At 48.5% G+C, this 24,853-nt stretch overlaps 1 protein-coding gene across 1 annotated transcript in view; it reads left to right on the top strand.

Annotated features, from left to right (window-relative positions):
- Nucleotides 1-24,853, top strand: part of LOC124020271 (myosin-11-like) — a 125,859-nt gene that overhangs the window by 100,782 nt on the left and 224 nt on the right. The window contains 6 exon segments of the mRNA XM_046335616.1: nucleotides 5,257-5,342; nucleotides 12,079-12,202; nucleotides 16,633-16,841; nucleotides 18,754-18,862; nucleotides 20,783-20,955; nucleotides 24,589-24,853. The exon segment at nucleotides 24,589-24,853 is cut by the window's right edge and continues 224 nt beyond it. Of these exon segments, the coding sequence (XP_046191572.1) occupies nucleotides 5,257-5,342; nucleotides 12,079-12,202; nucleotides 16,633-16,841; nucleotides 18,754-18,862; nucleotides 20,783-20,955; nucleotides 24,589-24,811 (924 nt within the window). The 3' untranslated portion in view covers nucleotides 24,812-24,853.

Raw genomic sequence — 24,853 nt, 5'->3', positions numbered from 1 at the left:
CTCTCCTGTTCTTGTCTCCTAACATGCCCCCCTCTCTCCTGTTATTGTCTCCTAACATGCCCCCCTCTCTCCTGTTCTTGTCTCCTAACATGCCCCCCCCTCTCTCCTGTTCTTATCTCCTAACATGCCCCCCCCTCTCCTGTTCTTGTCTCCTAACATGCCCCCCTCTCTCCTGTTCTTATCTCCTAACATGCCCCCCATCTCTCCTGTTCTTGTCTCCTAACATGCCCCCTCTCTCCTGTTCTTGTCTCCTAACATGCCCCCCTCTCTCCTGTTCTTGTCTCCTAACATTCCCCCCTCTCTCCTGTTCTTGTCTCCTAACATGTCTCTCCTCCTCCATCTCTTCACTCTGCCTCTCTCCTGTTCTTGTCTCCTAACATGCCCCCCCCCCCCTCTCCTCCTGTTCTTGTTCTCCTAACATGCCCCCCCTCTCTCCTGTTCTTGTCTCCTAACATGCCCCCCTCTCTCCTGTTCTTGTCTCCTAACATGCCCCCCTCTCTCTCCTGTTCTTGTCTCCTAACATGCCCCCCCTCTCTCCTGTTCTTGTCTCCTAACATGCCCCCCTCTCTCCTGTTATTGTCTCCTAACATGCCCCCTCTCTCCTGTTCTTGTCTCCTAACATGCCCCCCTCTCTCCTGTTCTTGTCTCCTAACATGCCCCCCCCCTCTCTCCTGTTCTTGTCTCCTAACATGCCCCCCCTCTCTCCTGTTCTTGTCTCCTAACATGCCCCCCCTCTCCTGTTCTTGTCTCCTAACATGCCCCCCTCTCTCCTGTTCTTGTCTCCTAACATGCCCCCCCTCTCTCCTGTTCTTGTCTCCTAACATGCCCCCCCTCTCTCCTGTTCTTGTCTCCTAACATGCCCCCCCCCCTCTCTCCTGTTCTTGTCTCCTAACATGCCCCCCCTCTCTCCTGTTCTTGTCTCCTAACATGCCCCCCTCTCTCCTGTTCTTGTCTCCTAACATGCCCCCCCTCTCCTGTTCTTGTCTCCTCCATGCCCCCCCTCTCTGTTCCTCCTCCATCTCTTCACTCTGCCTCTCTCCTGTTCTTGTCTCCTAACATGCCCCCCTCTCTCCTGTTCTTGTCTCCTAACATGCCCCCCCTCTCTCCTGTTCTTGTCTCCTAACATCCTCCCTCTCTCCTGTTCTTATCTCTAACATGCCCCCCTCTCCTGTTCTTGTCTCCTAACATGCCCCCCTCTCTCCTGTTCTTGTCTCCTAACATGCCCCCCTCTCTCTCCTGTTCTTGTCTCCTAACATGCCCCCCCCTCTCTCCTGTTCTTGTCTCCTAACATGCCCCCCCCTCTCTCCTGTTCTTGTCTCCTAACATGCCCCCCCCTCTCTCCTGTTCTTGTCTCCTAACATGCCCCCCCCTCTCTCCTCCTCCATCTCTTCACTCTGCCTCTCTCCTGTTCTTGTCTCCTAACATGCCCCCCTCTCTCCTGTTCTTGTCTCCTAACATGCCCCCCCCTCTCTCCTGTTCTTGTCTCCTAACATGCCCCCCTCTCTCCTGTTCTTATCTCCTAACATGCCCCCCTCTCTCCTGTTCTTGTCTCCTAACATGCCCCCCTCTCTCCTGTTCTTGTCTCCTAACATGCCCCCCCTCTCTCCTCCTCCATCTCTTCACTCTGCCTCTCTCCTGTTCTTGTCTCCTAACATGCCCCCCTCTCTCTCCTGTTCCCCCCCTCTCTCTCCTGTTCTTGTCTCCTAACATGCCCCCCTCTCTCCTGTTCTTGTCTCCTAACATGCCCCCCTCTCTCCTGTTCTTGTCTCCTAACATGCCCCCCTCTCTCCTGTTCTTGTCTCCTAACATGCCCCCCCTCTCTCCTGTTCTTGTCTCCTAACATGCCCCCCCTCTCTCCTGTTCTTGTCTCCTAACATGCCCCCCCTCTCTCCTGTTCTTGTCTCCTAACATGCCCCCCTCTCTCCTGTTCTTGTCTCCTAACATGCCCCCTCTCTCCTCCTGTTCTTGTCTCCTAACATGCCCCCCCTCTCTCCTGTTCTTGTCTCCTAACATGCCCCCCTCTCTCCTGTTCTTGTCTCCTAACATGCCCCCCCTCTCTCCTGTTCTTGTCTCCTAACATGCCCCCCCCCTCTCTCCTGTTCTTGTCTCCTAACATGCCCCCCTCTCTCCTGTTCTTGTCTCCTAACATGCCCCCCTCTCTCCTGTTCTTGTCTCCTAACATGCCCCCCCTCTCTCCTGTTCTTGTCTCCTAACATGCCCCCCCTCTCTCCTGTTCTTGTCTCCTAACATGCCCCCCTCTCTCCTGTTCTTGTCTCCTAACATGCCCCCCTCTCTCCTGTTCTTGTCTCCTAACATGCCCCCCCTCTCTCCTGTTCTTGTCTCCTAACATGCCCCCCTCTCCCCATCTCTCCTGTTCTTGTCTCCTAACATGCCCCCCTCTCTCCTGTTCTTGTCTCCTAACATGCCCCCCTCTCTCCTGTTCTTGTCTCCTAACATGCCCCCCCCCTCTCTCCTGTTCTTGTCTCCTAACTGCCCCCCCCCCCTCTCTCCTGTTCTTGTCTCCTAACATGCCCCCCCCTCTCTCCTGTTCTTGTCTCCTAACATGCCCCCCTCTCTCCTGTTCTTGTCTCCTAACATGCCCCCCCCTCTCTCCTGTTCTTGTCTCCTAACATGCCCCCCCCTCCTGTTCTTGTCTCCTAACATGCCCCCCTCTCTCCTGTTCTTGTCTCCTAACATGCCCCCCTCTCTCCTGTTCTTGTCTCCTAACATGCCCCCCCCTCTCTCCTCCTCCATCTCTTCCTCCCTCTCTCCTGTTCTTGTCTCCTAACATGCCCCCCCCTCTCTCCTGTTCTTGTCTCCTAACATGCCCCCCTCTCTCCTGTTCTTGTCTCCTAACATGCCCCCCTCTCTCCTGTTCTTGTCTCCTAACATGCCCCCCTCTCTCCTGTTCTTGTCTCCTAACATGCCCCCCTCTCTCCTGTTCTTGTCTCCTAACATGCCCCCCTCTCTCCTGTTCTTGTCTCCTAACATGCCCCCCTCTCTCCTGTTCTTGTCTCCTAACATGCCCCCCTCTCTCCTGTTCTTGTCTCCTAACATCTCTCTCCTGTTCCTCTCTCCTGTTCTTGTCTCCTAACATGCCCCCCCCTCTCTCCTGTTCTTGTCTCCTAACATGCCCCCTCTCTCCTGTTCTTGTCTCCTAACATCCTCCCCCCTTCTCTCCTCCTCCATCTCTTCACTCCCCCTCTCTCCTGTTCTTGTCTCCTAACATGCCCCCCTCTCTCCTGTTCTTGTCTCCTAACATGCCCCCCTCTCTCCTGTTCTTGTCTCCTAACATGCCCCTCTCTCTCCTGTTCTTGTCTCCTAACATGCCCCCCTCTCTCCTGTTCTTGTCTCCTAACATGCCCCCCTCTCTCCTGTTCTTGTCTCCTAACATGCCCCCTCTCTCCTGTTCTTATCTCCTAACATGCCCCCCTCTCTCCTGTTCTTGTCTCCTAACATGCCCCCCCTCTCTCCTGTTCTTGTCTCCTAACATGCCCCCCCTCTCTCCTGTTCTTGTCTCCTAACATGCCCCCCCTCTCTCCTGTTCTTGTCTCCTAACTGCCCCCTCTCTCCTGTTCTTGTCTCCTAACATGCCCCCCCCCCTCTCTCCTGTTCTTGTCTCCTAACATGCCCCCCCTCTCTCCTGTTCTTGTCTCCTAACATGCCCCCTCTCTCCTGTTCTTATCTCCTAACATGCCCCCCCTCTCTCCTGTTCTTGTCTCCTAACATGCCCCCCTCTCTCCTGTTCTTGTCTCCTAACATGCCCCCCTCTCTCCTCCTCCATCTCTTCACTCTGCCTCTCTCCTGTTCTTGTCTCCTAACATGCCCCCCCTCTTCCTGTTCTCCTCCTGTTCTTGTCCCCCTCTCTCCTGTTCTTGTCTCCTAACATGCCCCCCCTCTCTCCTGTTCTTGTCTCCTAACATGCCCCCCCCCCCTCCTGTTCTTGTCTCTAACATGCCCCCCTCTCTCCTGTTCTTGTCTCCTAACATTCTCTCCTGTTCTTGTCTCCTAACATGCCCCCCCTCTCTCCTGTTCTTGTCTCCTAACATGCCCCCCTCTCTCCTGTTCTTGTCTCCTAACATGCCCCCCTCTCTCCTGTTCTTATCTCCTAACATGCCCCCCCTCTCTCCTGTTCTTGTCTCCTAACATGCCCCCTCTCTCCTGTTCTCTCCTAACATGCCCCCTCTCTCCTGTTCTTGTCTCCTAACATGCCCCCCTCTCTCCTGTTCTTGTCTCCTAACATGCCCCCCCCTCTCTCCTGTTCTTGTCTCCTAACATGCCCCCCTCTCTCCTCCTCCATCTCTTCACTCTGCCTCTCTCCTGTTCTTGTCTCCTAACATGCCCCCCTCTCTCCTCCTCCATCTCTTCACCTGACTCTCTCCTGTTCTTGTCTCCTAACATGCCCCCCTCTCTCCTGTTCTTGTCTCCTAACATGCCCCCCCTCTCTCCTGTTCTTGTCTCCTAACATGCCCCCCTCTCTCCTGTTCTTGTCTCCTAACATGCCCCCCCCTCTCCTGTTCTTGTCTCCTAACATGCCCCCCCTCTCCTGTTCCCCCATGCCCCCCTCTCTCCTGTTCTTGTCTCCTAACATGCCCCCCCCTCTCTCCTGTTCTTGTCTCCTAACATGCCCCCCCCTCTCCTGTTCTTGTCTCCTAACATGCCCCCCTCTCTCCTCCTCCATCTCTTCACTCTGCCTCTCTCCTGTTCTTGTCTCCTAACATGCCCCCCTCTCTCCTGTTCTTGTCTCCTAACATGCCCCCCCCCTCTCTCCTCCATCTCTTCCTCTGCCTCTCTCCTGTTCTTGTCTCCTAACATGCCCCCCCCCTCTCCTGTTCTTGTCTCCTAACATGCCCCCCCCCTCTCCTCCTCCATCTCTTCACTCTGCCTCTCTCCTGTTCTTGTCTCCTAACATGCCCCCCCCCCCTCTCCTGTTCTTGTCTCCTAACATGCCCCCCCCCCTCTCCTCCTCCATCTCTTCACTCTGCCTCTCTCCTGTTCTTATCTCCTAACATGCCCCCCCCCTCTCCTGTTCTTGTCTCCTAACATGCCCCCCCTCTCTCCTGTTCTTGTCTCCTAACATGCCCCCCTCTCTCCTGTTCTTGTCTCCTAACATGCCCCCTCTCTCCTGTTCTTGTCTCCTAACATGCCCCCCCTCTCTCCTCCTCCATCTCTTCACTCTGACTCTCTCCTGTTCTTGTCTCCTAACATGCCCCCCCTCTCTCCTCCTCCATCTCTTCACTCTTTGTCCCCCTGTAGGACTTGGCTGCGGCAGAGAGGGCTCGTAAACAGGCCGAGACAGAGAGAGATGAGATGTCTGAGGATCTGGCCAGCAACTCTGGAAAGTGAGTGTGTAGGCTACTTTTAAAAGGTCCCCTAGACTGTGTCCCAAATGCCACCCTATAGGCCATTGGTCCGTGGTCTAAAGTAGTGCACTATAAAGGGAATAGGATGTAATATGGGACACAGGCCTCATCTCTGTTCCTTCATCTGTATTGATGTAGAACATCTGGACATGTGACAACATCCTCAGTACTGTAACACGTAACCCTTAACCCTTAACCCTTAACCCAAACCTAACCCTTAACCCTGAACCCAAACCTAACCTTTAACCCTTAACCCTTAACCCAAACCTAACCCCTAACCCAAACCTAACCATACCCTAAAACTAACCTAACCCTTAACCCAAACCTAACCCTTAACCCAAACCTAACCTTTAACCCTTAACCCTTAACCCAAACCTAACCTAACCCTTAACCCAAACCTAACCATACCCTAAAACTAACCTAAACCTAACCCTTAACCCTTAACCCAACCTAACCCTTAACGATTAACCCAAACCTAACCCTACCCTAAAACTAACCTTAACCCTTAACCCAAACCATTACATTTACATACATACATTTAAGTCATTTAGCAGACGCTCTTATCCAGAGCGACTTACAAATTGGTGCATTCACCTTATGACATCCAGTGGGACAGTCACTTAACAATAGTGCATCTAAAACTTAGGGGGGGTGGGGTGAGAGGGATTACTTAACCTATCCTAGGTATTCCTTAAAGAGGTGGGGTTTCAGGTGTCTCCGGAAGGTGGTGATTGACTCCGCTGTCCTGGCGTCGTGAGGGAGTTTGTTCCACCATTGGGGGGCCAGGGCAGCGAACAGTTTTGACTGGGCTGAGCGGGAGCTGTACTTCCTCAGTGGTAGGGAGGCGAGCAGGCCAGAGGTGGATGAACGCAGTGCCCTTGTTTGGGTGTAGGGCCTGATCAGAGCCTGGAGGTACTGAGGTGCCGTTCCCCTCACAGCTCCGTAGGCAAGCACCATGGTCTTGTAGCGGATGCGAGCTTCAACTGGAAGCCAGTGGAGAGAACGGAGGAGCGGGGTGACGTGAGAGAACTTGGGAAGGTTGAACACCAGACGGGCTGCGGCGTTCTGAATGAGTTGAAGGGGTTTAATGGCACAGGCAGGGAGGCCAGCCAACAGCGAGTTGCAGTAATCCAGACGGGAGATGACAAGTGCCTGGATTAGGACCTGCGCCGCTTCCTGTGTGAGGCAGGGTCGTACTCTGCGGATGTTGTAGAGCATGAACCTACAGGAACGGGCCACCGCCTTGATGTTAGTTGAGAACGACAGGGTGTTGTCCAGGATCACGCCAAGGTTCTTGGCGCTCTGGGAGGAGGACACAATGGAGTTGTCGACCGTGATGGCGAGATCATGGAACGGGCAGTCCTTCCCCGGGAGGAAGAGCAGCTCCGTCTTGCCGAGGTTCAGCTTGAGGTGGTGATCCGTCATCCACACTGATATGTCTGCCAGACATGCAGAGATGCGATTCGCCACCTGGTCATCAGAAGGGGGAAAGGAGAAGATTAATTGTGTGTCGTCTGCATAGCAATGATAAGAGAGACCATGTGAGGTTATGACAGAGCCAAGTGACTTGGTGTATAGCGAGAATAGGAGAGGGCCAAGAACAGAGCCCTGGGGGACACCAGTGGTGAGAGCGCGTGGTGAGGAGACAGATTCTCGCCACGCCACCTGGTAGGAGCGACCTGTCAGGTAGGACGCAATCCAAGCATGGGCCGCGCCGGAGATGCCCAACTCGGAGAGGGTGGAGAGGAGGATCTGATGGTTCACAGTATCGAAGGCAGCCGATAGATCTAGAAGGATGAGAGCAGAGGAGAGAGAGTTAGCTTTAGCAGTGCGGAGCGCCTCCGTGATACAGAGGAGAGCAGTCTCAGTTGAATGACTAGTCTTGAAACCTGACTGATTTGGATCAAGAAGGTCATTCAGAGAGAGATAGCGGGAGAGCTGGCCAAGGACGGCACGTTCAAGAGTTTTGGAGAGAAAAGAAAGAAGGGATACTGGTCTGTAATTGTTGACATCGGAGGGATCGAGTGTAGGTTTTTTCAGAAGGGGTGCAACTCTCGCTCTCTTGAAGACGGAAGGGACGTAGCCAACGGTCAGGGATGAGTTGATGAGCGAGGTGAGAAGGTCTCTGGAAATGGTCTGGAGAAGAGAGGAGGGGATAGGGTCAAGCGGGCAGGTTGTTGGGCGGCCGGCCGTCACAAGACGCGAGATTTCATCTGGAGAGAGAGGGGAGAAAGAGGTCAGAGCACAGGGTAGGGCAGTGTGAGCAGAACCAGCGGTGTCGTTTGACTTAGCAAACGAGGATCGGATGTCGTCGACCTTCTTTTCAAAATGGTTGACGAAGTCATCTGCAGAGAGGGAGGAGGGGGGGGGGGCGGAGGATTCAGGAGGGAGGAGAAGGTGGCAAAGAGCTTCCTAGGGTTAGAGGCAGATGCTTGGAATTTAGCGTGGTAGAAAGTGGCTTTAGCAGCAGAGACAGAGGAGGAAAATGTAGAGAGGAGGGAGTGAAAGGATGCCAGGTCCGCAGGGAGGCGAGTTTTCCTCCATTTCCGCTCGGCTGCCCGGAGCCCTGTTCTGTGAGCTCGCAATGAGTCATCGAGCCACGGAGCGGGAGGGGAGGACCGAGCCGGCCTGGAGGATAGGGGACATAGAGAGTCAAGGGAAGCAGAGAGGGAGGAGAGGAGGGTTGAGGAGGCAGAATCAGGAGATAGGTGGGAGAAGGTTTGAGCGGAGGGAAGAGATGATAGGATGGAAGAGGAGAGAGTAGCGGGGGAGAGAGAGCGAAGGTTGGGACGGCGCGATACCATCCGAGTAGGGGCAGTGTGGGAGGTGTTGGATGAGAGCGAGAGGGAAAAGGATACAAGGCAGTGGTCGGAGACTTGGAGGGGAGTTGCAGTGAGGTTAGTGGAAGAACAGCATCTAGTAAAGATGAGGTCGAGCGTATTGCCTGCCTTGTGAGTAGGGGGGGAAGGTGAGAGGGTGAGGTCAAAAGAGGAGAGGAGTGGAAAGAAGGAGGCAGAGAGGAAAGAGTCAAAGGTAGACGTGGGGAGGTTAAACCTAACGATACCCTAAAACTAACCTTAACCCAAACCTAACCATACCCTAAAACTAACCTAACCCTTGACCCAAACTTAACCATGCCCTAAAACTAACCTAACCCTTAACCCAAACCTAACCATACCCTAAAACTAACCTTAACCCTTAACCCAAACCTAACCATACCCTAAAACTAACCTAACCCTTGACCCAAACTTAACCATACCCTAAAACTAACCTTAACCCTTAACCCAAACCTAACCATACCCTAAAACTAACCTAACCCTTGACCCAAACTTAACCATACCCTAAAACTAACCTTAACCCAAACCTAACCATACCCTAAAACTAACCTAACCCTTTTGCCTAAACCTAACCCTTAACCCAAACTAAACCCTTAAACCTAGCCCTTAACCCAAACCTAACCATACCCTAAAACTAACCTTAACCCAAACCTAACCATACCCTAAAACTAACCTAACCCTTATGCCTAAACCTAACCCTTAACCCAAACGTAACCCTTAACCCAAACTTAACCCTTAAACCTAACCCTTAACCCAAACTTAACCCTTAAACCTAACCCTTAACCCAAACTTAAACCTAAACCTAACCCTTAACCCAAACTTAACCCTTAAACCTAACCCTTAACCCAAACCTAACCATACCCTAAAACTAACCTAACCCTTAACCCAAACCTAACCCTTAACCCTTAACCCAAACCTAACCTTTAACCCTTAACCCAAACCTAACCTAACCCTTAACCCAAACCTAACCATACCCTAAAACTAACCTAAACCTAACCCTTAACCCTTAACCCAACCTAACGCTTAACCCAAACCTAACCCTACCCTAAAACTAACCTTAACCCTTAACCCAAACCTAACGATACCCTAAAACTAACCTTAACCTAAACCTAACTATACCCTAAAACTAACCTAACCCTTGACCCAAACTTAACCATACCCTAAAACTAACCTAACCCTTAACCCAAACCTAACCATACCCTAAAACTAACCTAACCCTTAACCCAAACCTAACCATACCCTAAAACTAACCTAACCCTTATGCCTAAACCTAACCCTTAACCCAAACTAAACCCTTAAACCTAACCCTTAACCCAAACCTAACCATACCCTAAAACTAACCTTAACCCAAACCTAACCATACCCTAAAACTAACCTAACCCTACCCTAAAACTAACCTTAACCCTTATGCCTAAACCTAACCTTAACCCAAACTAAACCCTTAAACCTAGCCCTTATCCCAAACTTAACCCTACCCTAAAACTAACCTTAACCCTTAACCCAAACTTAACCCTGAAACCTAAACTTAACCCAAACTTAACCCTTAAACCTAACCCTTAACCCAAACTTAACCCTACCCTAAAACTAACCTTAACCCTTAACCCTAAACCTAACCATACCCTAAAACTAACCTTAACCCTTAACCCAAACCTAACCCTACCCTAAAACTAACCTAACCCTTAATCCAAACCTAACCATACCCTAAAACTAACCTTAACCCTTAACCCAAACCTAACCCTACCCTAAAACTAACCTAACCATACCCTAAAACTAACCTTAACCCTTATGCCTAAACCTAACCTTAACCCAAACTAAACCCTTAAACCTAGCCCTTATCCCAAACTTAACCCTACCCTAAAACTAACCTTAACCCTTAACCCAAACTTAACCCTGAAACCTAAACTTAACCCAAACTTAACCCTTAAACCTAACCCTTAACCCAAACTTAACCCTACCCTAAAACTAACCTTAACCCTTAACCCAAACTTAACCCTGAAACCTAAACTTAACCCAAACTTAACCCTTAAACCTAACCCTTAACCCAACTTAACCCTTAAACCTAACCCTACCCTAAAACTAACCTTAACCCTTATGCCTAAACCTAACCTTAACCCAAACCAAACCCTTAAACCTAACCCTTAACCCAACTTAACCCTTAAACCTAACCCTTAATCCAAACTTAATTCTTAAACATTAACCTAACCCTTAACCCAAACTTAACCCTTAACCCAAACTTAACCCTTAAACCCAAACTTAACCCTTAAACCTAAACCTAACCCTTAACGCAAACTTAACCCTTAAACCTAACCCTTAACCCAAACTTAACCATACCCTAAAACTAACCTTAACCCTGATGCCTAGACCTAACTCTTAACCCAAACTTAACCCTTAAACCTAACCCTTAACCCAAACTTAACCATACCCTAAAACTAACCTTAACCCTGATGCCTAGACCTAACTCTTAACCCAAACTTAACCCTTAAACCTAACCCTTAACCCAAACTTAACCATACCCTAAAACTAACCTTAACCCTAATGCCTAGACCTAACCCTTAACCCAAACTTAACCCTTAACCTCTTGCTCCTACCTGACACGCAGGCGTCCCATCTAGACATCTGGAAATGCAAATGCGCTACGCTAAATGCTAATAGCACTCGTTAAAACTCAAACGTTCATTAAAATACAGATGCAGGGTATTGAATTAAAGCTACACTCGTTGTGAATCCAGGCAACAAGTCAGATTTTTAAAATGCTTTTCGGTGAAAGCATGGGAAGCTATTATCTGATAGCATGTAACACCCCAAAAGACCCGCAGGGGACGTAAACAAAATAATTAGCATAGTCGGTGCTACACAAAACGCACAAATAAAATATAAAACATTCATTACCTTTGACCATCTTCTTTGTTGGCACTCCTAGATGTCCCATAAACACTATTGGGTCTTTTTTTCCGATTAAATCGGTCCATATAGATATCTAGATAGATGCCTAGATATCGATCTATGAAGACTGTGTGATCAACGAAAAAATAGCGTTTTATAACGTAACGTCATTTTTGAAAATTAAAAAAGTTGACGATAAACTTTCACAAAACACTTCGAAATACTTTTGTAATGCAACTTTAGGTATTAGTAAACGTTAATAAGCGATCAAATTGATCACGAGGCGATGTATATTCTATAGCTGTACGTCTGGAAATAATGTCCGGGTAAATCTCAACCAAAATATCCGGTCGGAGACCTGAAGAAATGGGCTGTCTCTTGTTCGTTTGACCAAGAAACGAAGCCTAGGCAAATGACAAGACTGTTGACATCGTGTGGAAGCTGTAGGTATTCAACCTCGGCCCCATTTAATGTGGTTCACCTTTATCAATCGGTTGAAGTGGCGCATGGATATATTTTTCCATTTTCAGTGATCAGATTTTCCTGCACTTTTCGATGAAACGCACGTTCTGTTATAGTCACAGCCGTGATTTAACCAGTTTTATAAACATCTGAGTGTTTTCTATCCACACATACTAATCATATGCATATACTATATTCCTGGCATGAGTAGCAGGGTGCTGAAATGTTGCGCGATTTTTAACAGAATGTTCGAAAAAGTAGGGGGTAGGAGTAACAGGTTAAACCTAACCCTTAACCAAAAACGTAACCCTTAAACTTAACCCTTAACCCAAACTTAAGCCTTAAACCTCTTCCCTTAACCCAAACTTAACACTTAAACCTTACCTTTAACTCATTAGTTTCTCCCATTCAATTCAGTGCAGACTATTGACATTTATACTGTCTCTGCTCATCTGCTCCTCCTCCTCTTCTTCTCCTCCTCCTCCTATCCTCCATCCTCCTCCTCTCCTCTTCCTCTCTCCTCCTCTTCTCAGGTCTATGATGTCCGATGAGAAGCGTCGTCTGGAGGCTAAGATCAGCCAGCTAGAGGAAGAGCTGGAGGAGGAGCAGGCCAACATGGAGAACCTCCACGACCGCCTCCGGAAGACACAGCAACAGGTAGGAGAGGGGGGGAGTATACACTGGGTAGTGTGTAGGTGGGAGGGGAGTGTGCTTTAGGTAGGGTTTACGGGGAGGGGAGTATGCACTAGGTAGTGTGAAGGGAGGAGGAGCAGACCAAGAGACACTCAGTGACTTCCCTACCTCTTCCCTTTACTGTATCCCTACCTCTTCCCTTTACTGTCTCCCGACCTCTTCCCTTTACTGTCTCCCTACCTCTTCCCTTTACTGTCTCCATACCTCTTCTCTTTACTGTCTCCATACCTCTTCCCTATACTGTCTCCCTTTACTGTCTCCATACCTCTTCCCTTTACTGTCTCCCTACCTCTTCCCTTTACTGTCTCCCTACCTCTTCCCTTTACTGTCTCCCTACCTCTTCCCTGTACTGTCTCCATACCTCTTCCCTGTACTGTCTCCATACCTCTTCCCTTTACTGTCTCCATACCTCTTCCCTTTACTGTCTCCCTACCTCTTCCCTTTACTGTCTCCCTACCTCTTCCCTTACTGTCTCCATACCTCTTCCCTGTACTGTCTCCATACCTCTTCCCTTTACTGTCTCCCTACCTCTTCCCTTTACTGTCTCCATACCTCTTCCCTTTACTGTCTCCCGACCTCTTCCCTTTACTGTCTCCCTACCTCTTCCCTTTACTGTCTCCCTACCTCTTCCCTTTACTGTCTCCATACCTCTTCCATTTACTGTCTCCCTTTACTGTCTCCCTACCTCTTCCCTTCACGGTCTCCCTTTACTGTCTCCCTACCTCTTCCCTTTACTGTCTCCCTACCTCTTACCTGTACTGTCTCCCTACCTCTTACCTGTACTGCCTCCCTACCTCTTCCCTTTACTGTCTCCCTACCTCTTCCCTTTACTGTCTCCCTACCTCTTCCCTTTACTGTCTCCATACCTCTTCCCTTTACTGTTACTGTCTCCCTTTACTGTCTCCCTACCTCTTCCCTTCACGGTCTCCCTTTACTGTCTCCCTACCTCTTCCCTTTACTGTCTCCCTACCTCTTCCCTTTACTGTCTCCGTACCTCTTACCTTTACTGTCTCCCTACCTCTTACCTGTACTGTCTCCCTACCTCTTCCCTGTACTGTCTCCCTACCTCTTCCCTCTACTGTCTCCCTACCTCTTACCTTTACTGTCTCCCTACCTCTTACCTTTACTGTCTCCCTACCTCTTCCCTGTACTGTCTCCCTACCTCTTCCCTGTACTGTCTCCCTAACTCTTCCCTTTACTGTCTCCCTACCTCTTCCCTTTACTGTCTCCATACCTCTTACCTTTACTGTCTCCCTACCTCTTCCCTCTACTGTCTCCTTACCTCTTCCCTATACTGTCTCCCTTTACTGTCTCCCTACCTCTTCCCTATACTGTCTCCCTTTACTGTCTCCATACCTCTTCCCTTTACTGTCTCCCGACCTCTTCCCTTTACTGTCTCCCTACCTCTTCCCTTTACTGTCTCCCTTTACTGTCTCCATACCTCTTCCCTTTACTGTCTCCATACCTCTTCCCTTTACTGTCTCCCTACCTCTTCCCTTTACTGTCTCCCTACCTCTTCCCTATACTGTCTCCCTTTACTGTCTCCATACCTCTTCCCTTTACTGTCTCCCTACCTCTTCCCTTTACTGTCTCCCTACCTCTTCCCTTTACTGTCTCCCTACCTCTTCCCTTTACTGTCTCCCTTTACTGTCTCCATACCTCTTCCCTTTACTGTCTCCGTACTTCTTACCTTTACTGTCTCCCTACCTCTTACCTTTACTGTCTCCCTACCTCTTACCTGTACTGTCTCCCTACCTCTTCCCTGTACTGTCTCCCTACCTCTTACCTGTACTGTCTCCCTACCTCTTACCTTTACTGTCTCCCTACCTCTTACCTTTACTGTCTCCCTACCTCTTCCCTGTACTGTCTCCCTACCTCTTCCCTGTACTGTCTCCCTACCTCTTCCCTGTACTGTCTCCCTACCTCTTCCCTGTACTGTCTCCCTACCTCTTCCCTGTACTGTCTCCCTACCTCTTACCTTTACTGTCTCCCTACCTCTTCCCTGTACTGTCTCCCTACCTCTTCCCTATACTGTCTCCCTTTACTGTCTCCCTACCTCTTCCCTTTACTGTCTCCCTACCTCTTCCCTTTACTGTCTCCATACCTCTTCCCTATAATGTCTCCCTACCTCTTCCCTTTACTGTCTCCCTACCTCTTCCCTTTACTGTCTCCATACCTCTTCCCTATACTGTCTCCCTTTACTGTCTCCCTACCTCTTCCCTTTACTGTCTCCCTACCTCTTCCCTTTACTGTCTCCATACCTCTTACCTTTACTGTCTCCCGACCTCTTCCCTTTACTGTCTCCTTACCTCTTCCCTATACTGTCTCCCTTTACTGTCTCCCTACCTCTTCCCTATACTGTCTCCCTTTACTGTCTCCTTACCTCTTCCCTATACTGTCTCCCTTTACTGTCTCCCTACCTCTTCCCTATACTGTCTCCCTTTACTGTCTCCATACCTCTTCCCTTTACTGTCTCCCGACCTCTTCCCTTTACTGTCTCCCTACCTCTTCCCTTTACTGTCTCCCTTTACTGTCTCCATACCTCTTCCCTTTACTGTCTCCATACCTCTTCCCTTTACTGTCTCCCTACCTCTTCCCTTTACTGTCTCCCTACCTCTTCCCTATACTGTCTCCCTTTACTGTCTCCCTACCTCTTCCCTTTACTGTCTCCCGACCTCTTCCCTTTACTGTCTCCTTACCTCTTCCCTATACTGTCTCCCTTTACTGTCTCCCTACCTCTTCCCTATACTGTCTCCCTTTACTGTCTCCTTACCTCTTCCCTATACTGTCTCCCTTTACTGTCTCCCTACCTCTTCCCTATACTGTCTCCCTTTACTGTCTCCATACCTCTTCCCTTTACTGTCTCCCGACCTCTTCCCTTTACTGTCTCCCTACCTCTTCCCTTTACTGTCTCCCTTTACTGTCTCCATACCTCTTCCCTTTACTGTCTCCGTACTTCTTAACTTTACTGTCTCCCTACCTCTTACCTTTACTGTCTCCCTACCTCTTACCTGTACTGTCTCCCTACCTCTTCCCTGTACTGTCTCCCTACCTCTTACCTGTACTGTCTCCCTACCTCTTCCCTGTACTGTCTCCCTACCTCTTCCCTGTACTGTCTCCCTACCTCTTCCCTGTACTGTCTCCCTACCTCTTACCTTTACTGTCTCCCTACCTCTTCCCTATACTGTCTCCCTTTACTGTCTCCCTACCTCTTCCCTATACTGTCTCCCTTTACTGTCTCCCTACCTCTTCCCTTTACTGTCTCCCTACCTCTTCCCTTTACTGTCTCCATACCTCTTCCCTATAATGTCTCCCTACCTCTTCCCTTTACTGTCTCCCTACCTCTTCCCTTTACTGTCTCCATACCTCTTCCCTATACTGTCTCCCTTTACTGTCTCCCTACCTCTTCCCTTTACTGTCTCCCTACCTCTTCCCTTTACTGTCTCCATACCTCTTACCTTTACTGTCTCCCGACCTCTTCCCTTTACTGTCTCCTTACCTCTTCCCTATACTGTCTCCCTTTACTGTCTCCCTACCTCTTCCCTATACTGTCTCCCTTTACTGTCTCCTTACCTCTTCCCTATACTGTCTCCCTTTACTGTCTCCCTACCTCTTCCCTATACTGTCTCCCTTTACTGTCTCCATACCTCTTCCCTTTACTGTCTCCCGACCTCTTCCCTTTACTGTCTCCCTACCTCTTCCCTTTACTGTCTCCCTTTACTGTCTCCATACCTCTTCCCTTTACTGTCTCCATACCTCTTCCCTTTACTGTCTCCCTACCTCTTTCCTTTACTGTCTCCCTACCTCTTCCCTATACTGTCTCCTTTACCCTATACTCTTCCCTTTACTGTCTCCCTACCTCTTCCCTTTACTGTCTCCCTACCTCTTCCCTTTACTGTCTCCCTACCTCTTCCCTATACTGTCTCCCTTTACTGTCTCCATACCTCTTCCCTATACTGTCTCCATACCTCTTACCTTTACTGTCTCCCTACCTCTTCCCTTTACTGTCTTCCTACCTCTTCCCTATACTGTCTCCCTTTACTGTCTCCATACCTCTTCCCTTTACTGTCTCCATACCTCTTACCTTTACTGTCTCCCTACCTCTTCCCTTTACTGTCTCCCTACCTCTTCCCTATACTGTCTCCCTTTACTGTCTCCCTACCTCTTCCCTATACTGTCTCCCTTTACTGTCTCCATACCTCTTCCCTTTAGTGTCTCCCTACCTCTTCCCTTTACTGTCTCCCTACCTCTTCCCTTTACTGTCTCCCTACCTCTTCCCTTTATTGTCAGACCAGAGGGCATCTCCTATCTCTTCCCCCTGGTCTTAACCTCTTCCTCCCATGACCCCCTCTCTAAAGTGATGATGTGTGCGTCTCTCTATCCCTTCCCCCTAGGTGGATCAGTTGAGCAGTGAGCTGCAGGCTGAGCGTAGTTCCTCCCAGAGCAGTGAGGGCGCCAGACAGCAGCTCGAGAGGCAGAACAAGGATCTGAAGCTCAAGCTACAGGAGATGGAGGGTCAGGGAAGGTCAAAGTTCAAATCCTCCATCGCCGCCCTGGAGGCCAAACTACACCAGCTGGACGAGCAGCTGGAGCTGGAGAACAGGTAAGGACAGGAGAGGGGGAGGAGAGGAGAGGAGGAGACAGGAACAGCTCAGGTGGGGTCAGGGGAGGATGATGGGAAATGTAGTTCTTACTCACATGGTCATGATGAACTACATAAAGAACTTGATCTCAATGCAACAGGCAAGGTAGGTAAATATACACTCTCTGGACAGTTTATTAGGTACACCAAAAACGTATCCTTCCTACAGAAGGCCGCGTGGCCGTGGCTTGCTATATAAAAGAGGCAGACAGGCATCAAGGCATTCAGTTACTGTTCGATTGAACTTTAGAATGGGTAAAACCAGTGACCTAAGCGACTTCGAGCGAGGTCGAGGGGTCGAAGGAAAACGGCAACAATCGTGCAATCCAACAGACGGGACACAAACAGGCAAATCCCGGCGCTGTACAACAGTGGTGTGCATAACGGCATCTCACGAATGCACATCTCATCGATCTCTGTCACGGATGGGCTGTTGCAGCAGACTACCACACCGGGTTCCCCTCCCATCTGCTACAAACAGGAAGAAGCGGCTCCAGTGGACACGTGATCCACTACAATAGAGAAGTGGGAAAACATCGCCTGGAAAATGACAGCGAGTTCAGTTTACTTGAGTGGCCAGATCAGTCCCCAGGTCAGTCCCCAGACCAGTCCCCAGATCAGTCCCCAGATGAATCCCCAGACCAGTCCCCAGATGAATCCCCAGATCAGTCCCCAGGTCAGTCCCCAGATCAGTCCCCAGATGAATCCCCAGACCAGTCCCCAGATGAATCCCCAGATCAGACCCCAGGTCAGTCACCAGATCAGTCCCCAGACCAGTCCCCAGATCAGTCCCCAGGTCAGTCCCTAGGTCAGTCCCCAGACCTCAACCCAATAGAATATCTTTGCGATGAGATGTAACTGACTGTTCCCAGTATGAGCGTACCGCCGTCCAATCTGCAGAAACGTTTTTCGACAACTTGTAGAATGCCCCGAAGAATTCAAGCTGTTCTGGAGGCAAAGGAAGGTCCAACCATGTACTTGTGTGATGTCAACATCCCTGTGAAACGTTTTTCGACACCTTGTAGAATGCCCCGAAGAATTCAAGCTGTTCTGGAGGCAAAGGAAGATGGGTATACCTAATAAACTGAAGGTGTACCTAATAAACTGGACCTGGTACTATGTAAGTGTACCTAATAAACTGTCCGGGTACTAGATGGGTGTACCTAATAAACTGGACCTGGTACTAGATGGGTGTACCTAATAAACTGGACCTGGTACTAGATGGGTGTACCTACTAAACTGGACCTGGTACTAGATGGGTGTACCTAATAAACTGGACCTGGTACTAAATAATAATAATAATAATATATGCCATTTAGCAGACGCTTTTATCCAAAGCGACTTACAGTCATGTGTGCATACATTCTACGTATGGGTGGTCCCGGGGATCGAACCCACTACCCTGGCGTTACAAGCGCCATGCTCTACCAACTGAGCTAGATGGGTGTACCTAATAAACTGGACCAGGTACTAGATGGGTGTACCTAATAAACTGTCCGGTGAGTGTATAAACCCAATAGTAATACTGTAGTGATGGAATGGATAGTGCAGTCATCATTACAGTTGGATGCATTGGTACCTTTCTGACAATTCAGATTGTTGGTAGAGGACATCAATGGGACTCCCTGCCTAAAGAAAGGTTAAATAAAATATATATCAGCTGTAAAGTTCTGGCTTGGTGTGTGTCCAGAGAGAGACAGCTGTAAGGTTCTGGTTCGTGTGTGTGTGTGTGTGTGTGTGTGTGTTTCTCATTCTGTGTGTGTGTGTGTGTGTGTGTGTGTGTGTGTGTGTGTGTGTGTGTGTGTGTGTGTGTGTGTGTGTGTGTGTGTGTGTGTGTGTGTGTGTGTGTGTGTGTGTGTGTGTGTGTGTCCAGAGAGAGACAGACCAGCGCTAAAGCAACGCGTCAGAAAGAGAAGAAACTGAAGGATCTGACCATCCAGATGGAGGAAGACAGGAAACAGGCAGAGCAGTACAAGGACCAGGTACACACACACACACACATATATATATATATATATATATATATATATATATATATATATATATATATACAGTGCCTTGCGAAAGTATTCGGCCCCCTTGAACTTTGCGACCTTTTGCCACATTTCAGGCTTCAAACAGAAAGATATAAAACTGTATTTTTTTGTGAAGAATCAACAACAAGTGGGACACAATCATGAAGTGGAACGACATTTATTGGATATTTCAAACTTTTTTAACAAATCAAAAACTGAAACATTGGGCGTGCAAAATTATTCAGCCCCCTTAAGTTAATACTTTGTAGCGCCACCTTTTGCTGCGATTAAAGCTGCAAGTCGCTTGGGGTATGTCTCTATCAGTTTTGCACATCGAGAGACTGACATTTTTTCCCATTCCTCCTTGCAAAACAGCTCGAGCTCAGTGAGGTTGGATGGAGAGCATTTGTGAACAGCAGTTTTCAGTTCTTTCCACAGATTCTCGATTGGATTCAGGTCTGGACTTTGACTTGGCCATTCTAACACCTGGATATGTTTATTTTTGAACCATTCCATTGTAGATTTTGCTTTATGTTTTGGATCATTGTCTTGTTGGAAGACAAATCTCAGTCCCAGTCTCAGGTCTTTTGCAGACTCCATCAGGTTTTCTTCCAGAATGGTCCTGTATTTGGCTCCATCCATCTTCCCATCAATTTTAACCATCTTCCCTGTCCCTGCTGAAGAAAAGCAGGCTCAAACCATGATACTGCCACCACCATGTTTGACAGTGGGGATGGTGTGTTCAGGGTGATGAGCTGTGTTGCTTTTATGCCAAACATAACGTTTTGCATTGTTGCCAAAAAGTTCAATTTTGGTTTTATCTGACCAGAGCACCTTCTTCCACATGTTTGGTGTGTCTCCCAGGTGGCTTGTGGCAAACTTTAAACAACACTTTTTATGGATATATTTAAGAAATGGCTTTCTTCTTGCCACTCTTCCATAAAGGCCAGATTTGTGCAATATACGACTGATTGTTGTCCTATGGACAGAGTCTCCCACCTCAGCTGTAGATCTCTGCAGTTCATCCAGAGTGATCATGGGCCTCTTGGCTGCATTTCTGATCAGTCTTCTCCTTGTATGAGCTGAAAGTTTAGAGGGACGGCCAGGTCTTGGTAGATTTGCAGTGGTCTGATACTCCTTCCATTTCAATATTATCGCTTGCACAGTGCTCCTTGGGATGTTTAAAGCTTGGGAAATCTTTTTGTATCCAAATCCGGCTTTAAACTTCTTCACAACAGTATCTCGGACCTGCCTGGTGTGTTCCTTGTTCTTCATGATGCTCTCTGCACTTTTAACGGACCTCTGAGACTTTCACAGTGCAGGTGCATTTATACGGAGACTTGATTACACACAGGTGGATTGTATTTATCATCATTAGTCATTTAGGTCAACATTGGATCATTCAGAGATCCTCACTGAACTTCTGGAGAGAGTTTGCTGCACTGAAAGTAAAGGGGCTGAATAATTTTGCACGCCCAATTTTTCAGTTTTTGATTTGTTAAAAAAGTTTGAAATATCCAATAAATGTCGTTCCACTTCATGATTGTATCCCACTTGTTGTTGATTCTTCACAAAAAAATACAGTTTTATATCTTTATGTTTGAAGCCTGAAATGTGGCAAAAGGTCGCAAAGTTCAAGGGGGCCGAATACTTTCGCAAGGCACTGTATATACACACACACATTCCAACACATATCCTTCAATTTTAAAACATATTTTTGAGTTTGCTTTTTGGCTTCCTTCCCTGTGTGTGTGTGTGTGTGTGTGTGTGTGTGTGTGTGTGTGTGTGTGTGTGTGTGTGTGTGTGTGTGTGTGTGTGTGTGTGTGTGTGTGTGTGTGTGTGTGTGTGTGTGTGTGTGTGTGTGTGTGTGTGTGTGTGTGTGACTAGGCGGAGAAGGCTAACGTGCGTGTGAAGCAGCTGAAGCGTCAGCTGGAGGAGGCGGAGGAGGAGTCTCAACGGGTTGCCGCGGGACGCAGGAAGTTACAGAGAGAACTGGACGAAGCCTCCGAGGCCAACGACGCCATCAGCAGGGAGGTGTCGGCCCTAAAGAGCAAACTCAGGTACACACAGGTTATTCCGCCTGGCTAAATACAACACTATGCAGACATCACACTGAAGTCCACCTCGAGATGATGTTTTTACACCAGGTAGGTGCTGTGAAGTTGTTTTACAGGGTTACAGCCATAGTAGAAATGCAGCTCGTTCAATTTGAAGTGATTGTGTTAGCGGTGTTGTTAGCTAGCTCCTCTGAACAACAGTGTCCTGATGAGAGAGCACATGTTCTATGCCAGGTGAATTCCTGTCTCATTAGCTCGTTGTTATGGATGTATACAAATAAATGTAAACATCTTAAAACAAATGCAGCTACTGTTGCTGTTAATCTGTTGCTGTTAATCTGGCTGCACAGTTGGACGTGACTGTAACATGCTGACGAGACCGGGCGCGCACGTGCGCTATCGTGTGCATGTTTTTTTGTTTTGTCTATCCACACCTGACGTGGCCAGGACACGCAGGTTGAAATATCAAAACACACTCTGAACCAACTACATTCATTTGGAGACAGGTCGAAACGCATGAAACATTCATTGGCAATTTAGCTAGCTTGTTGTTGCGAGCTAATTTGTCCTGGGATATAAACATTGGGTTGTTATTTTACCTGAAATGTACAAGGTCCTCTACTCTGACTATTAAGCCACAGATAAAAGGGTAAACCGAGTTCGTTTCAAGCCAGAATCTCTCCTCCTTCCGTCTTCTTCTTCTTCTGGACTTTATATGGTGGTTGGCAACCAACTTTAAGGTGCATTACCACCACCAACTGGACTGGAGTGTGGACCTCAGGTTCATCTTTCAATCACCCACGTGGGTATATGCTGCTAAAAACCAATGAGGAGATGGGAGAGGCGGGACTTGCAGCGCTTTAAGCGTCAAAAATAGAACCAAGTTCTATTAGTGCCTGGCTATGCAGACGCTAGTTGACGCTACGCAGATGCTAGTTGACGCTACGCAGACTCTAGTTGACACCAAGCAGACGCTAGTTGACGCTACGCAGACGCTAGTTGGCGCTACGCAGACGCTAGTTGACACCAAGCAGACGCTAGTTGACGCTACACAGACGCTAGTTGACACTACGCAGACGCTAGTTGACACCAAGCAGACGCTAGTTGACGCTACACAGACGCTAGTTGACACTACGCAGACGCTAGTTGGCGCTACGCAGACGCTAGTTGACGCTACGCAGACGCTAGTTGACGCTACGCAGACGCTAGTTGATGCTACGCAGACGCTAGTTGGCACTACGCAGACGCTAGTTGACACCAAGCAGACGCTAGTTGACGCTACACAGACGCTAGTTGGTGCTACGCAGACGCTAGTTGATGCTACGCAGACGCTAGTTGACGCTACGCAGACTCTAGTTGGCGCTACGCAGACTCTAGTTGACGCTACGCAGACGCTAGTTGACGCTACGCAGACTCTAGTTGACACCAAGCAGACGCTAGTTGACGCTACGCAGACGCTAGTTGGCGCTACGCAGACGCTAGTTGACACCAAGCAGACGCTAGTTGACGCCACACAGACGCTAGTTGACACTACGCAGACGCTAGTTGACACCAAGCAGACGCTAGTTGACGCTACGCAGACTCTAGTTGACACTACGCAGACGCTAGTTGACGCTACGCAGAATCTAGTTGACGCTACGCAGACTCTAGTTGACGCTATGCAGACGCTAGTTGATGCTACGCAGACGCTAGTTGGCACTACGCAGACGCTAGTTGACACCAAGCAGACGCTAGTTGACGCTACGCAGACGCTAGTTGACACCAAGCAGACGCTAGTTGACGCTACGCAGACGCTAGTTGGTGCTACGCAGACGCTAGTTGACACCAAGCAGACGCTAGTTGACGCTACACAGACGCTAGTTGGTGCTACGCAGGCGCTAGTTGGTGCTACGCAGATGCTAGTTGATGCTAGTTGACGCTACGCAGACGCTAGTTGATGCTAGTTGACGCTAGTTGACGCTACGCAGACACTAGTCGACACTACACAGACGCTAGTTGGTGCTACGCAGACGCTAGTTGATGCTAGTTGACACTACACAGACGCTAGTTGGCGCTACGCAGACGCTAGTTGATGCTAGTTGACACTACGCAGACGCTAGTTGGCGCTACGCAGACGCTAGTCGACACTACGCAGACGCTAGTTGATGCTAGTTGACGCTGGTTGACACTACGCAGATGCTAGTTGGCGCTACGCAGACGCTAGTTGACGCTACGCAGACTCTAGTTGACGCTAGTTGACACTACGTAGACGCTAGTTGGCACTACGCAGACGCTAGTTGACGCTCGCAAGCAGTTTGGATTAAATGATTGAATAACATGTATGTGTACATTTATTTTGCAACGCTCGTGGCACACGACGCAAGCGGTGGGTTCAACGTGTAAGTTAGCAGTAGTTAGCTAGCTAGCAAGGGATAAGAACGTTGTCAATTAAATACAACACACTACACCTGACCTGTATATAGTAGACAATATAACACTACACCTGGCCTGTATATAGTAGACAATATAACACTACACCTGGCCTGTATATAGTAGACAATACAACACTACACCTGGCCTGTATATAGTAGACAATATAACACTACACCTGACCTGTATATAGTAGACAATACAACACTACACCTGGCCTGTATATAGTAGACAATATAACTCTGCACCTGACTGAAGACCAGCCAAAACAAGACCGTTTATGATGTTGATGTTCTTTCTCTTCCTCTTCTGTCTCTGACACCTCTTCAAACCTGTCCTTTAGATATTAACTTGCCCTCAAACGCTTCTCTGTCTGCCTCTCGCTGAGTCATCTTTACTTCGGCAATCAACTTAATACTCACATCATTACTTGACTTGGGAATCTACAGCAACTCTGCAGCTAATTCAACTAAGTTTTTCTGATGACACTTTCTCAAACTCTTCCTCAAAATCTTCCTTAAACTCTTCCTCAAATTCTTCCTTAAAGCCTGCCTTAAACTCTTCCTCAAATTCTTCCTTAAACTCTTCCTCAAAATCTTCCTTAAATTCTTCCTCAAACTCTTCCTCAAACTCTTCCTCAAATTCTTCCTTAAACTCTTCCTCAAACTCTTCCTCAAAATCTTCCTCAAACTCTTCCTCAAATTCTTCCTCAAACTCTTCCTCAAACTCTTCCTTAAAGCCTTCCTCAAACTCTTCCTCAAATTCTTCCTTAAAGCCTTCCTCAAACTCTTCCTCAAATTCTTCCTTAAATCCTTCCTCAAACTCTTCCTTAAACTCTTCCTCAAAATCTACCTTAAATTCTTCCTCAAACTCTTCCTCAATCTCTTCCTCAACTTAAACTCCTCAGCCTTTTGCTAACCCTTGGTCTCTCATTCATCCTCTGTCTTCACCTCTAACCCCTCCTCTTCTATAGCAGCCTTTTCTTCCAGTTCTTCTTCCAACAGTGTTTAAGGTCTAACCATCCAGACACCTATGTTTCTTACATGGCTCTGGAAACCAACTATACCTCTAACTTAACTCATTTCCTCTCTGTCTGGTTCTGGCATCTCTTCTTCTTCCCTCTCCAAATTCTAACTTTTTCTTCTCTTCCTCCAATACGGCCTTCTATTCTGCCTCTTCCCTCTGCCTCTAATTCCATTATTTCCCCGACATTCCCGTCCTTCCCAGGCGAGGAGGAGGGGAGTCATCTTTCAGCAGCAGTCCTCGTCGCGTGGGGAGCGTTGGGAATGTCAGCCTCAGTCGGACCGGGAGCCGGAGGAGCAGAGCTGGGGATAATGAAGGGAATGGTGGGAATTCTGAGAACACAAACAACGTTCCAGAAGAGGAGGAGCCTCTGTTCTCGTCCACCCCGCCTCCAGAGGACATCAGCGGAACCCTGACGGAAGAGTAGAGGGACAAAGTCTCACCCCTCCTTTTAAACACGATCCTTCCT

This window comes from Oncorhynchus gorbuscha, unplaced genomic scaffold, assembly GCF_021184085.1.
Source record: "Oncorhynchus gorbuscha isolate QuinsamMale2020 ecotype Even-year unplaced genomic scaffold, OgorEven_v1.0 Un_scaffold_794, whole genome shotgun sequence".
Classification (NCBI taxonomy): domain Eukaryota; kingdom Metazoa; phylum Chordata; class Actinopteri; order Salmoniformes; family Salmonidae; genus Oncorhynchus; species Oncorhynchus gorbuscha.
Note: the sequence above shows the minus strand (reverse complement) of the source record. Positions and strands in the feature narration are given on the sequence as shown.